The sequence below is a fragment of the Bos taurus genome, chromosome 5, assembly GCF_002263795.3.
Source record: "Bos taurus isolate L1 Dominette 01449 registration number 42190680 breed Hereford chromosome 5, ARS-UCD2.0, whole genome shotgun sequence".
Classification (NCBI taxonomy): domain Eukaryota; kingdom Metazoa; phylum Chordata; class Mammalia; order Artiodactyla; family Bovidae; genus Bos; species Bos taurus.
Genome location: NC_037332.1, coordinates 97,682,607 through 97,698,628, shown reverse-complemented (window position 1 = coordinate 97,698,628; position 16,022 = coordinate 97,682,607). Strand labels below are relative to the sequence as shown.

General features: G+C 39.5%; 1 protein-coding gene across 4 annotated transcripts in view; it reads right to left on the bottom strand.

Annotated features, from left to right (window-relative positions):
• Positions 1 to 16,022, bottom strand: part of LRP6 (LDL receptor related protein 6) — a 178,528-nt gene that overhangs the window by 6,725 nt on the left and 155,781 nt on the right. For 2 of the 4 annotated variants that reach the window (XM_005207028.5, XM_002687783.7), the window contains 5 exons: positions 10,805 to 11,041; positions 9,831 to 9,941; positions 5,254 to 5,484; positions 3,630 to 3,766; positions 2,886 to 2,983 (listed from right to left, as the gene is read on the bottom strand). In XM_005207028.5, the coding sequence (XP_005207085.1) occupies positions 2,886 to 2,983; positions 3,630 to 3,766; positions 5,254 to 5,484; positions 9,831 to 9,941; positions 10,805 to 11,041 (814 nt within the window). The remainder of the gene's footprint in view (positions 1 to 2,885; positions 2,984 to 3,629; positions 3,767 to 5,253; positions 5,485 to 9,830; positions 9,942 to 10,804; positions 11,042 to 16,022) is intronic. The other 2 variants (XM_005207029.5, XM_003586111.6) reach the window with 1 other exon arrangement.

Below are 16,022 nucleotides of genomic sequence, written 5' to 3'. Positions count from 1 at the left end.
TCTTATTTCATATTTATCCCAGTCAGGATTTATTTATATGCTTTCTCATCAAATAAAATGACTGCAACAGTGGGGCAAGAGCAAGTGTAAAACTGAAGCAACAATTTATAAAACATCTAACGATGTGCCAGGTAACACACCTCAGGATACATGCCACTTGAGGCAAGCCCTCCATATCAAAAGAAATGGCTATAAAAGACCAAAAGTTACATGACCTGCTAAGCAGGTTCTCAAGCACTTTTACTACCAGTATTGACATGATGTCACAGTATTTTTTAGGTCTTATCTTTCTGTCCAATGAGGTGGTGAGCCTTGGTGAAATTTCTTGGCTCAACATTTAAAAGGCCCAATACTTCCACTTCCACAGGAGAGGAGGAAAAAACAAAACACCAGAGGAGAGAAAGGAAACAGATTAACAAAATGTATTAAGTTTTGCAAACTTTCCCCCCACCCCCAAGAAAATTTAAATGAGAAAAGTTTCACTCTGAAGAAATAAACTGGGCTTAATTTGAGATGTGGGAAACAGTTAAATAAGAACTGTTTTTCAGAGACAGACAGACAGACATAGAGAACGAACTTAGTGCAGCTGGCGGAGGCAGGGGGTTGGAGAAACACAACACGGACCATGGGAGGAAGGTATAGATGGAGAGTTTGGGATGGACGTGTACACACTGATGTATTTAAAACGGTTAACCAAGAACCTCCTGTATAGCCCAGGGAACTCTGCTCAATGTTACACGGCAGCCTGGATGGGAGGGAAGTTTGGGGGGAGAATGGAAGCAGGTGTCTGTGCGGCCAAGTCACTCTGCTGTGCACCCGACACTATCACAGCGTAACACTGATAATCAGCTGCAGTCCAATACAAAACAAAAAGGTTTTCATAAAAAAAGAACTGTTTTTGATGCAATTATGTCTACCTGAATCAAACAGTGTTTAATTTAAAGAAATTGTTTAAAAGTAAAATTTTTGCTCTTTCCTTTTGTTTTTTTCAATTTTCAGGTTTCTGCCTATTTTGACTTCTTAGAACAAACCTGGGGTAGGGAAAGCAGCACTTTAAGTAAAACATAAAATCAATCAGTTCAGAGTCAAACCTATCTTATCCATAAAGTGACATAAGGATTCTGAATGAGATACGGTATAGTTTCCACTTCATTTCTACACATCTATAAGGTTATATATACAACAGGGCAATTGACTGGAATGCCAGGAAACACCTTATTGAGAAGATAATGGGCACTTGAGTAATGCCAATAAACACGGGCACTAAGTGTCTGAAGAGAATGTAAGTTTTTGACTTTCTGTTGGCCTGTCCAATAAGACAAAAGAGTAAGGACGACACACTAGGACTGAACCTGTTCACTCTGCTCCACAGTCGCAAATGAGCACAAAGGCATAAGGTCTCCCCTTTTCTGGCTTACAAACACACTGCAGTTTATTTTAATGAGTCACGATTTATTCCATGCAACTATATGAGAAACCTTTCACTCCAGATTGTAACAACAACATATGTAAGCAAGAGCTGAACTTAAGCTTCTTTCAGCTTCTCTCAAACTCTGTGCCCTTAATACTTCTGCTATTTTAGAGCTCTCCTAACTCTCTGGACCTTCGTCTTATCCCAACATTCCACTGAGATGATCAATCAAACCTAACCTCAGCAGTAACATATTCTGAAATCAAGTCACTTTGGGGGTAACTTCTCCTTAGAATACTGCCAAAGCCTGGAGGCTCTATCTTAATACTACAAAAGCCAGCCACAAAAAAAATTGCGGCTCCCTTTAAAAAATGTAGAGTTCCCTGAAGGCCTGAACAGACATTTTTCCAAAGAGGAAATGCAGATGGCCAACAGGCACATGAAAAGATGCTTGATGTGGCTATTTATCAGCAAAGTGCAAATCAAAACCACAGTGAGTTATCACCTCACACCAGTCAGAACGACTATCACCAAAAAGAACACAAATAACAAGTGCTGGCAGGATGTGGAGAAAAGGGAATCCTTTTACACTGTTAGTGGGAATGCAAACTGAGGTAGCCATTGTTTCTCAAAAAACTGAAGTAGAACTATCATATGACCTGACAGTTCCACTCTGGGGTATATATCCAGAAAACTGCAAACACTAATTTGAAAAGATAAACACACCCCCAAATTTCCAGCAGTATTATTTACAATTGCCAAGATATGGACACAGCCTAAGTGTCCATCAACACATGAATAAAGAAGATGTAGTGTGTGTATACACACACACACAATGGACTACACTCAGCCATGAAAAAGAATGCAATTTTGCCATTTGCAACAACATAAGATGGATTTGGAGGATATACACTAAGTAAAATGACTCAGAGAAAGATATATACTGTGTGATATCAATTATATGTGGAATCCAAAAAATACAAGAAACCAGTGAAAATAACAAAAAAAGAAGCAGGCCCACAGGGATAGAGAACAAACTAGTGATCACCACTGGGAAGTGGGAAGTGGGAAGGAGAAATCAAAGAACAGGGGAATGAGGTATGAACTATTAGGTGTAAAATAAGCTACATGGATATACTGTACAACACAGAACTATAGCCAATATTCTGTAATAACTACAGATGGAACAAAACCACCTCTAAAAATTGTGAATCACTAAATTACACAACTGCAACTTACATAATATTGTGCATCAACGATATGTTAATTAAAGGAAGTCTAATGCCCTGAAAGAAAAGGGTTTGTGGTAGAGGCAACACCAGCATTACCCAGACAAGAAGCCTGTTCTCTCTACAAGATACCTGTTCTCTCTTGGTGGCCATCATCTACTCAGCCAGGGCCACAGCAAACTCACAACTCAAACACTTTCTTCTAATAAACATGTGGACTGACACTGGAGGAGGATGTGTATTACCTGTAGGACCTGTGAGTGGAAGGGCTGTTAGAAGAATAACCAAATTCCATGGTGTAATGTGATCGCTCTGTGGCCGGGGATGGCGGAGGGTTCAAAATCTAAAAGGAAAGAAAACCAAATGATTGAAATAAGAATAGTCTATCCAGACAGAGACTATTAGCCTTTTCTCAACTTCTCTTCCTCCATCTCTGTTCATATTCTTCTTTACTTCCTTTTTTTTCAAAGAATTAACCTAAAACAGTACTTTAGAACTATGGCTCTCCACCCCTCAAGACACAATTTCATTAGGTGTAAATAACACAAGATGATGAGAAGGAAATCTGCAACCTACAAGTTACTGGTTTAACGTGTAGCACAACTGGGTTCTGATTTTTAAAACTATAAATGTTTAGAGAAAGCTTACTTACTTAGGAGAAATACCACGTTTTCCTTCTTTTGGGAGGTCACAGAATGATGGTACTTAGCCTCTCAGGAGGTACTATTCAACAGTTCTACTTTCACCTGGTATATGAAATTCATGTCTGATACTTTCAGATATGCTGGTTGCTACACAGTCATTAAGTTGACCACATTCTAAGTGCTCACATGGTGGTGGTAAAACCTTTGGGCCTTGTATGTCTAAATTCTATATTAAAACCTTTTATACTACCATCACTAAGTACCCATATTTAATAAATAAGTTAAACATCTAAGATCTTATTTATCTCAGCATTCAAAGTGAACAGAGGAAAACAGGCTACTTACTGCAGGGAAGTAAGTGCCTTTGGTGCTTGATGAACTACTTGACGATGCTCCTGTGACATGGGCTCGGTCATAAGGGGGTCCACTGCTCCCCCCCATGATACTGAGGGAACTGATCATTGATTTACCACGAGACATTCCTAAAATGAGGGGTAAATACTGAAGTTGAGTTCAATCTATAAGAAGGCATGAAATCATTTTATTTAGTCCTAGAATTGCAAATATCAATAGTCAAATAGCTCCATTTTCAAACAACGTATGCCCTCTTTTCCCAATAATAATTGAAAATACTTAATGGAAAAGGCAAACAAATGTTCTCTAGAAGTGGGGACTTCCATTGAGAGCTGGCCTATAACACAAGGCCAAGGATAGCTCCTGGCTCTTCCTACTCGCCAGAGTGGAAGCAGAGCTCCTCAAGATGAGAGGTTTTCAGTCTCTTAGAAGACCTGAGAAAAAAAGAACTGTGAAGAGCAGAAGTGCAAAGCAGGCTAGACAAAGCAATAGGTCTGCTCAAAAGAAAAGTAAACCCATTGTTAAGAGCATAAATTCAATGTATGGGAAATTATTTATCTACTAGATGCAAATGTTGTTGTAATCACAACCACAATGCTAAAGAAGAAATTCTATTTTTCACAAGTGACTTCCCAAATTCCACCTTTAACAAACTAGGTATGGCAACAGGGAATCTATTAACAATTTAAAAACCATCTATTTCCTTACAGCTAACAACCAGAGTAAGTTATTTTCACAGGGTTTTTGGCCTGGTATCTCTTTCTCCATATTCATTACAAGAAAGGCTTCTTTTCATTAAGGGTACCAAAAGACATTGAAAAGAAAGCTGTACTTCCCTAGAGGAATGCAGTCTTCCCCAAGGACAGAACATCTGGCACCCTGGCCATGCTTGAATAAACCCTCCTCCCATTGTCTTCATCTAAGTTAGGAGAAAACATAAGATGATGTATTCCTCCCTGCTATCAATCAGGCATTTCTAAATCTGCTGAAAAGGAAACCTCATCTGTTTTTTCGGGCTCCTCTAATTCCTGGGCTCCGTAGTACAGGTCTCTTGGTAGTGAACCAAATGAACTGTGGTTTATGATTCTTTTCAACAAATGGCCAGTTGATTAACTTTAGTACAGCACATCTAGAAATGCAGAGTGCATGCGTGCTAAGTCACTTCAGTCTCTTTGTGACCCCACGGACTGTAGCCCACCAGGTTCCTTTGTCCATGGAATTTTCCAAGCAAGAATACTGGCGTGCATTGCCATGCTCTCCTCTAGATTGTCCCGACCCAGGGATCGAACCCGTATCTCCTGCATTGGCAGGCAGGTTCTTTACCACCAGCACCACCTGGGAAGCCCAGAAATGAAGTGTACATGCAATAAATGTATATTAATATAAATGCTTGTATGTACATGTATTTGCTTTGTATCCTTTGCCAATTTCTAACAAACCATACCTAAGGTCTTCTGTGTAAAAAGAAGGTGCTAAAAGTAAGCGAACATTTGTCCTTCTGTTTAAACCCAAAATAGTCTACATTGAAGTAGACTGTAGGCAGTATTCTGTTTCCATAATGGAAGCTTGGCAATCTTGCCAAGACTTGATTCTCAATGGGTCAGTCCTGGCTCACCTGGAAGAGATCCTGACAAAGAACTGGGGTGTGGCACGTAACCAAGGGGCACAGAAGCTGGTCCATGAACTACATAGTCGTTAGTCATGGTTTCCCCATCGCCCTTCATCCGTGGACACAACATCCTCTGGCAGATAAAGTATATGGTTCCAGACACAAAGATGGTAACAATTACTCCAATAACAGAACCCACTGTATTGGTGGCCTGTGGTGCTGGCTCCTCAGTTGGATCTAAAATGGGAATGCAGTACAGTTACATAATGGAAAAACAACTGCAGGTTCAAAACAGTAATGGAAAGAGGGTGTGCAAGCAGAATTTGAGCCTAACGAAGACAACTCACACACATTTTTCCTTTTTATGAATACATACACACCATGCCCCATGGATACGTAGACAGATAAATGTCACTTAGGAATCAAAACAAATGACTCCTAGGTGAAAACAGACATAGGACAATACATTGGAAAGTATAACTGTAAACTGGTAACAAAAATGTTAAGTGAATTATAGATTAAAACACCATTAAGAAGTTTAAAAACACATATATAGACAAAATCTATCCTACTTCATTCTGTATATCATAAAAATCAATATTATTTGGAGATGTCTAAGAAAATTTTAGGGTCAAACGTTTTACCTGGAATGGTAAAGAAGCCAAAATCAGCTCTGAGCTTGATTTTAGATCTGAAAAGTGACATTTATGCCTGGTGAAGAGAAATTAGAAGCTACCGATGAGCATCAGCTCTCAGGCCCAATATGCTGCTGCCTTAAGGGTGAGTCTAGTTGCCTGAGGGCAAGGAATATAAGGTCTCTGGTACCGGAATAGCTGAGGACTCAGAGAGAAAAGCCGGAGCATGAGAGGACCATGTCAGCAACCTTCATGGGATCCCCGAGCTATCTGAGACTTTAAAACAGGGCACCAACATGAGAGATAGGGGAAAATATGGCCAAAGAGCTCATCAAATGCAGAACATTACTCTTCTGTTGAGAAGGAAAATCCTTCTGTTGTGAATAGTCAGACTGTATTTCACAACTGCGTATCTCTTAAAACTTTCCTTTTGTTCCACCTCACCTCAAAACCTCCCATCCACACAGCTAAACTCATCTTATGATTAAACCTAAGAATTGAAAGAAAACGACATCACCAAGTTATATACCATGGAGGGGCTGTGGGTCACATATTATATCACCTATGGGCTCTGAGCCCATATGCAACCAGCCCATCTTTCTCATTCCCCACTTCCCCCCACCCCCACCCAGGGCCTTGGCATTCCTTCTAACACCAACTTTCAAGAAAGAATAGTTTACACTCACTGTTTTGTCTCTGGGTCACATTTTAACTCATTGAAAGTAGACTTCTGTCCTTACTACCACAATGAAACTAGTCTGGTAAAGTTCTCCTATATGCCATAGTCAATACACTCTCCATCTCACTGACAACTCTATACATTCAGTACTGCTGGCTCCTGTTTTCTCCTCAAAAATGTCTGATCATTTCCCCTTCCAGGACACCATTCTCTTAGTTTTACCATCTCTGATTATTTGTTCTGTCTCCTCTCGTTGGCGTCATTCTCTCCCGTCTGCCTCAAGTACAGTGCTTCCTAGAGTTCTGTTTACCTCCTGCTATTTTCCTCCTCTGCCTCCTCTCCCTCAGAGATTTCATCTACTGCCTCAGCTGTAATTATCAAGAATAAACCGAAAAGCCCATCTCTCTCTCTTGAGCTACAGACCCACAGAGTTATTAACAGCTTTCTTAATAGCTTCAATGGGACACCCAAGGGGGCAGCTTCAAAGCTGCGTAATCCAAACTGAACTCACAGTCACCACCATTTGTCAACATTTCCTGGATTCCAGGGACAAAGCAGATCATGAATAAATAATGGCGCCTGTGGCAAATTATAAGCATTTAAATTTATATAAAAAAATAATTAAAAACCTACATCAGCTGAACATGATATCTATCCACAGTCATGATACACAATGATATTTTGGTTTTTAGTCTCTGCCATATAGTCTCATTTATGAGTGTAGTCATTCAATGAGGTTACCTGCTAATTCAACCTAAACTCATCACCTCTAAGCTAGGTTACGAAAACCTTTTCATTCTACGTCTGAAATAACCCTGAAATCTATCCGCTCCCTCCTCTCCATCAGTGCTGCTTCCCTTGATCTAGACACCCACCATCTTCTGCTGAACTACCAGTCTCTGAAACATTTTAAAGGTACAGCCTGCAAGTCTTTAGTTGGTAAAAACAATTTAATGTGTTGAAACCAGCATTCTGAAACAGAAAACTTCAGGATGCATTCCATACAATACAGGTAAATACTGTTGCATGACTCTCATTTCTTTATGTGTACATCCACATCTTTGTATTCTTCTCTATGTGGTCAAAACATTTGAAAGCACCTAAGCTAACAGATTTCTTCGCCTATCATCTTTTACCTCCAATCCATCTACTTTACTACTTTCACAATTACACAGCCATGCCAGTCCTCTACTTCAGGCTTTTAACGGCTCTTCATCATTCTCGGGGCTTCCCTGGTGGCTCAGACGGTAAAGAATCTGCCTGCAATGCGGGACACTGAGGTTCAATCCGTGGGTTGGGAAGATCCCCTGGAGAAGGGAACAGCAACCCACTCCAGTATTCTTGCCTGGAGAATCCCATGGACAGAGGAGCCTGGCGGGCTACCATCCATGGGGTCGCAAAGGGTTGGACACAACTGAGTGACTAACACAATAACAACAATGTTATTCTGGAGTACTGTCTACAGACTCTTTAGAGGAAAAGCAAAGTCCTTTGTGATCTCACCTTTACATATATCAGCTTCTGCCGACACACCTCAAGACAGCAGCCTGTATTTCGGCAGTTCAATTTACAGGTAATTTCTCAAAAGTGCCCATTTCACTCTGGTTTTGGGCAGAACAAGAGAGTCCCTCTACCTAGAATGCAATCTCTCCACTCAACTGCATAAGTAATGCTATTCAATGATCAACAGCCACCCAACCTTACCACATTTTTCTAAGATATTTTCCTTGCTGAAGCCCATCTTCGTGTCTAAAGATCTGGCCATTCTCTTCTTTGTGCTACTCCTTGTACAGATCTCTATTACAGCACATTTATCATTACTCATCACACTCCTTTATCAATAACACCTACTCTGATTTAAGCTGTTTCATATACATTAAATCATTTAATCCTCTCACAATCACCATACTAAATATTATCTTCATTTTAAAGATGGAGAAATTGAGGTCTAACAAGCAAATAATTTACTGGTGGAGTCAGAATTCAAATCCATATCTGCCTGGCTTGAATATCCCTCTTCCGACCCTCCTCTGGCCACAGAGAACTCTTGAGGAACCTGGTACAGGTGTGATGTGCCCTCAGCACATAGCAAGTACTCAGCAAGGTCTGCTGAATAAACAGAAACAGATCCCAGTAGTCTCAGTGAGGATCCCACTTGAATTTTGTAAAAACATCACCTTGAAGTCTTTGTCACAATTTAAAGAGTTTTAAAATGAGTTCTGTCTAAATTCCACAAAATCAGTTTCGACAGGGGAGACCTGGCTTGCGCTGAATGTCATTTGTCAGTACTTGACAAATGGAATATTTGTCAACTGGGGATACATTTCATGTTAGAACATTAGTCAGTAGTTGTGTACCTTGAAGAAACAACAGGCTATTTAGCCTAAGGTTTCTAGGCTCAGGAATATATATGTGGGGGCTCAAGTATTCTCAGGCTGTGTTTTAAGGAAGCTCTTAAAGTCACTGAGAGACTGGTAGAAAATTACGCAAGAAAAAAAAAGGGAAATTTTAAACATGTGTTAACGTGCAGAAGGGGCTTCCCAGGTAGCTCAGTGGTAAAGAACCCACCTGCCAATGCAGGAGATGCGGGTTCAGTTCTTGGGTTGGGAAGATCCCCTGGAGAAGGAAATGGCAACCCACTCCAGTATTCCTGCCAGGGAAAGCTCATGTAAAGAGGAGCCTGGTGGGCTACAGTCCATGGGGTTGCAAAAAAGTCAGATACGACTTAGTGACTAAACAACAAACGTTCAGAAATTCTTAAGTTTAGACCACTAATTTCCACATATTGAAACTGAGAATTTCCTAACCTTAGTTTTCACAAAACAATATTCCTTTCTGATGCTTTGCTAAATGTTTCTGTGAAGGTTTCTGAACATAAGAAAACTACTATCTTTAAGAAATGATTAAATGTAAAATGTAAGAAATCTCAAGTACAAATAACTAATATCAATAACTTGCTTCTTAATAAGAAAGCACTGGTCATAAGTGAACCTCACACATAATGAAAAGGAAAAGAACATTAAAAATTCTCCCTTATCTACCTGCAGTGTGGGAGACCTGGGTTCGATCCCTGGGTTGGGAAGATCTCCTGGAGAATACCCACTCCAGTATTCTGGCCTGAAGAATTCCATGGACTGTATAATCCACGGGGTCACCAAGAGTTGGGCATGACTGAGCAAGCTTCACTTTCACACTTTCAAGACTAATAATGTTATTTTAAAAAAGAAAATTCTACCTTAAGAGTAATACAAGGTTTTCATCATACTTACAACAATCCAGTTCATCTGATTTGTCACTGCAATCCAAATTATGATCACATTTCTTGTGTTTTCCAATGCATTGACCATTGGCACAGCGGAACTGATCAATTAAACAGAGTACTGTGGGGGGAAAAATATAAATAGTTTTCTTAGTTTTGCTATCGTGTAAAGTCTGGCAGAAGTCAAAGAGAACATTCTGGGCACACATGAAAAATCAGACTTTTAGAGAAAACTTACAAATAGTTCTCTGGGGATTTCAACTGAGAGACAGAAAAGAGAAGAAAAAGCAATCTAGCAAGAAACTTCCTATTTTGTCCTTTATAAATTCCATCTTTCACTAACAATTCTGTTAAGGATTAAAAGAATTCTACATGCATTTCTAGACACTAAAGATTTCCAGAGAATATTTTTGTTGTGGTTGTTTTATATTCTGTTAAAAGTTAGTGGATGAGAAGAAAACATGAAATTACTTTATGTTGTTAATAAATATGTCATGTGTGTGTGCTTAGTCATTCAGTCATGTCCAGCTTTTTGCGACCCCATGGACTGTACCCCACCGTGCTCCTCTGTTCATGGAATTCTCCAGGCAAGAATACTGGAGTGGGTAGCTATTCCCTTCTCCAGGGGATCTTCCCGACCCAGGGATCAAACCCAAGTCTGCTGTATTGGCGGGTTCTTTACCAGCTGAGCTACCAGGGAAGCCCCATTCAGAGCTCACTGCAAACAAGGACCATTTTTACATACTGAAGGGCTAATCTTTTGGTGTCATTTCTCAACTGCAAAGCTTATTAATGTGTATAAATCTTACACACATTAAGAGAATTAAGACAATTTAGAACATGCTACTATGTTTAGAAATAATAAAGTCAAGCACACTTGAAAAACCCCAAATCTACCACTGAATGAGCCAAAGCAAAACTCTGAATTTCAAACAACTTAATGGAAAAGGGAAATCTGTAACCAGGCCTAGGAATTGCGGATACCTTCACAGTTCTTCTCATCTGACTTATCCTGGCAGTTCGCGTCTCCGTTGCATCGCAGGGCACCATCGATACACTGTCCACTGGCGCACTGGAACTGGGACTCTGAGCACACAGGACAATTGAGTTCATCACTGTGGTCTTCACATTCAGTAAACCCATCACACCGCCAAGCCACAGGGATACAGTCAATTTCTCCCGTGAAACAAGTAAACTGCTGAGGAGAACATGTTGGGGGTTCTTCAAATGAATAGGGGGAGGGGAACGAAAAACACAGTCATGTCACACAGAGGCACTGACATTTACACCTGAGTGAAGCCCATTTCATGATAACATATACAAAACACTTTATAACACATAAAATCTATAACTTATCTTACCGAACCGGAAAAGAGATATAATTTTTATACTACTTCACTGAGATTCATTAACTTACAAAACTATAAGGCAGAAAGAAGTTTTCTTATATAATTTAAGTAGGAGTACTGAATTTGCAATCTGTTATAATCTCACACATAACCCAGGAATTACCATTATAATCATCCACCTTCAAATATTTGAAAGTTATATTAGAATTCATAACTTTTCCAGCCCTGAGGTTCTCAAAGAATGATCTACGAACCCCTGGGGGTTCCTGACCTGCGACCTCTTTCCAGGGAACTGACAGACAGTATTTTACAACAACACTAATATATCACTTGCCTTTCTCACTACACGTGCACTGATGCCAAGGAAGGTAAAACCCTTGGCACCTAAGCAGACTCGGGGCAAGGGCCCCAGACTGTACCAGTAGTCACCGCATTCTACATAGTCATATACCATACATACACTCAGCGGTGGGGGGTGGGGGTGGGGCAGTTTCATTCAAGAATGTTCTTGACGAATCAGTAAAAAATACTAATTACATTAAAATCAATTCTGAGTACACATCTCCTCAAAACTGTTTGACAAAATGGAAAACATGTACAAAGCTTGGGCTGCATACCTCAACATGAAGGTTTCCAAAGCGAAAAACTTTGAGCTGTAAACGCAACCCAAAACGTGACACCCTTTTAATGTGAAAGAACGAGTGGCAGATAAACTATTGATATTTGCACTTGGGTATTTTGTGGGAAGTTTTTAAAAAATGAACCAGTGATTTCAAACAATAGCAAACCACAACGTACTTGTGTGGCAAATTAGACAGCACTGGAACTTTCTATCAGAAATTGTAATTTTAGAAGACCTGTATCCAACACTGTTAGCTTGATGGAGTCCTAGTACTTAAATATTCTTATGAGGAGATTGGTGGTAATATTAATGTGATTGTTTTGATACTGTATAATAAAGTGCATCAAAACCTGATGATGTGGGAATTTCTGAATGGAACTCTAGTATTTCCAAATGACCAAGATGCATAAGGTTACAAAACAGTGCATGGATAAAATACCCATTCACGGTACAAAATAACTAATGGATTTCAATATGAGAGACTATAATAGTGAACTGATATGGTTTCAAGTTCCACAATGCAACTAACACTATAGAAAACTATCATATGTCAAAATTTGGTGTAGAATTCAATATGCATATACATAATTATTTGAAAAGGCTATTTAATTATAGCCCTCCAGTTTCCAACTACTTATCTTTGAGGCCAAAATTCTTCATACAGTTCAATGAAGCTACAATACTACAACAGACTGAATGCAGAAGTAGACAAGAGAATCCAGCTCAACACTCAAAAGATTTTTTAAAATGTAAAAACAATGCTATATTTCTCACTAAAATTATTTTGCTTTAGAAAATACCATCAATTTTCTTAAGAGTTTTAACTTGAGAACATGTAATGCTTTATTAATATTTTTAACAAGTATTTTTTAAAGTTCTTGGTTTCAAATCCTACCACAGTAAACATAGATTAGATATACAAAATCTACACAAACCAAAGCTCTCCTCAAAAATTTTTTAAAATGTAAAAATATGGTGAGACCAGTTTGAAAACACATTCAGACTGGCAGAAGTACAAAATGAGATGATGGGGAGGTAACACAGGCTCAAATGAAAACACATCTTGAGAAGGGCAAGCAGAGAAATTCAGATTGTGTATTTCATTTGCCTCCACTGTAAAATCTGAGCTTCCCAGGTGGAATTAGTGGTTAAGAACCTGTCTGCCAATGCAGGAGGCATAAGAGATGTAGGTCTGATCCCTGGGTCAGTAAGTTCCCCTGGAGGAGGGCATGGCAACCCACTCCAGTATTCTTGCCTGGAGAATCCCAGACAGAGGAACCTAGCAGGCTACACAATTCATGGGGTTGCAAAGAGTCAGACAAGACTGAGGCATGCATGCATGCATGTAAAATCTACATTAAATCACAAGAAAAATCTTGTATATAAATTCAAGATTTATTGAATTGACAATTCACTGCAGTTTCACTCTTAATAATAAAAACTGAAAACAATTAATATGTCCCTGAACACAAGAATAATAAAACTATGGCTTATTTGTATTGATACAATGAAACACACTATACAGCAACAAAAAGAAAACCACAGACTGTGGCACTCCACTCACTATAAAGATGAATCTCAAAATATCACAGTAAGCAAGAGAATCCAGACATAGAGTACATACATCATGATTCCTTATGTAAATTATGTTCAAAAATAAGTAAAGCTAAACCATGGAGATGAAAACTACTCCAGGAAGAGAACTGGCTGCCAAGACGCAGGGAACTATTCTTAATGACAATACTGTATGTTTTGATCTGGGTGGGCTTCCCTGAGAGCTCAGTTGGTAGAGAATCTGCCTGCAATGCAGGAGATCTTAATTTGATTCCTGGTTCGGGAAGATCCATTGGAGAAGGGATAGGTTACCCGCTCCAGTATCCTGGCCTGGAGAATTCAATGGACTGTACAGTCCATGGAGTTGCAAAGAGTCAGACATGACTGAGTGACTTTTACTTTACTTCACTTGAAACGAGTGCTGGTAACACCACTTTACACATCTGTTAAAGTACACTGACTATTCAGTTAATACATACATTAAAAACAATCACTAAATATGAAGAAAAAAAATATTGGTCTTTTAAAAGACATTTTCTAAATGAAAGGTGATATCATTGATTCAGTTTTATCTGTGTCTACATAAAGGCGTATTTTTCTAAGATTTGCCTTACTGGAGCAATAATCTAGCATTCTGACATGGAAACACTTGCTTTTTTCTTTTTTTTTCTTTTTTAAATTATGGCCCTGTGGCATCACATGGTAAAGAATCTGCCAGCAAGGCGGAAGAACCAGGTTCAATCCCTGGGTCAGGAAGATCCCCGGAGAAGGGAATGGCTACCCTCTCCAGTATTCTTGCCTGGGAAATCCCATGGACAGAGGAGCCTGGTGGTCTACAGTCCTTGGGGTCAGAAAGAGTTGGACACAACTCAGCAACTAAAACACACTTTAAGCAAATAGATTCCATTTTGGGGGCTTCCCTTATGGCTCAGCAGGTAAAGAATCTGCCTGCAATACAGGAGACCAGGGTTTGATCCCTGGATCAGGAAGATCCTCTGGAGGAGGAAATGGCTACCCACCCCAGTATTCTTGCTTGAAAAAAAATCTCATGGACGTGGAGCCTGGCAGGCTACAATCCAAAGGGTCATAAAGAGTTGAACACAACTGAGCAACTAAGCACACACAAAATACATGTAACAAGTTTACCATTTTAACCATTTTTAAATGTACAGATCAGTGCATTAAATATATTTACATCATTGCGTAATACCTGCTATTCTGGGGACAGATATTTCAAGAACCAGAGCTTAACTTTCCCTGTGCACAAAGCTGATCTCCCCAACTAAACTGCATTCTCTGTGTCAAAGATCTTCATGTCTCCCGCGATCCAGACAGAGATCCTCATAGCTACTACTCACTACATGTTATTTTTTTTTAAAAACTTGAAAGTTAGAAGAATATTCTTATAATACCATCTTATCAATAATTTTCATATTTGAGTGTAAACACTTTCAATCTTTTTTTCAGAGATTTATTTTTTATGTAGTTTTCATGACACAATAAAACACCATTTTAATATTTTTTTCCACTTGCGCCAACTTTGGGCTACATTTTTACATCAGTTTACGATCATAATTTTTAACAGCTACATAAGCTCAGTTATTTTATTACATCATTTTCCTATCATTAGAAATTGTTTTTAAATTCCCGCCACTGTAGAAAACAGTCCTTTTCCTTTGGTTGAATTCAAATAGAATTATCACCAGCAGGAGAATTTCTAAATTAAGGGAATAAATATTATAATGCATTTGATGCTACCATACTATGCTTTAACAAAAGGATACACCTTTGCTGTGGTCCTATGAGTAACTGAACCAATTTCACTACAACATTACTACTATTCAGTTCAGTTCAGTTGCTCAGTCATGTCTGACTCTTTGCGACCCCATGAATCGCAGCACGCCAAACCTCCCTGTCCATCACCAACTCCCAGAGTTTACCCAAACCCATCGAGTCGGTGATGCCATCCAGGCATCTCATCCTCTGTCGTCCCCTTCTCCTCCTGCCCCCAATCCCTCCCAGCATCAGAGTACTTTCCAATGAGTCAACTCTTTGCCAAAGTACTGAGGTGGCCAAAGTACTGGAGCCTCAGCTTCAGCATCATTCCTTCCAAATAACACCCAGGACTCATCTCCTTTAGAATGGACTGATTGGATCTCCTTGCAGTCCAAGGGACTCTCAAGAGTCTTCTCCAGCACCACAGTTCAAAAGCATCAATTCTTTGGCCATCAGCTTTCTTCACAGTCCAACTCTCACATCCATACATGACCACAGGAAAAACCATAGCCTTGACTAGATGGATCTTTGTTGGCAAAGTAATGTCTCTGCTTTTGAATATGCTATCTAGGTTGGTCATAACTTTCCTTCCAAGGAGTAAGCGTCTTTTAATTTCATGGCTGCAGTCACTCACCATCTGCAGTGATTTTGAAGCCCTCCAAAAATAAAGTCTGACACTGTTTCCACTGTTTCCCCATCTATTTCCCATGAAGTGATGGGACCAGATGCCATGATCTTCGTTTTCTGAATGTTGAGCTTTAAGCCAACTTCTTCACTCTCCACTTTCACCTTCATCAAGAGGCTCTTTAGTTCCTCTTCACTTTCTGCTGTAAGGGTGGTGTCATCTGCATATCTGAGGTTATTGATATTTCTCCTGGCAATCTTGATTCCAGCTTGTGCT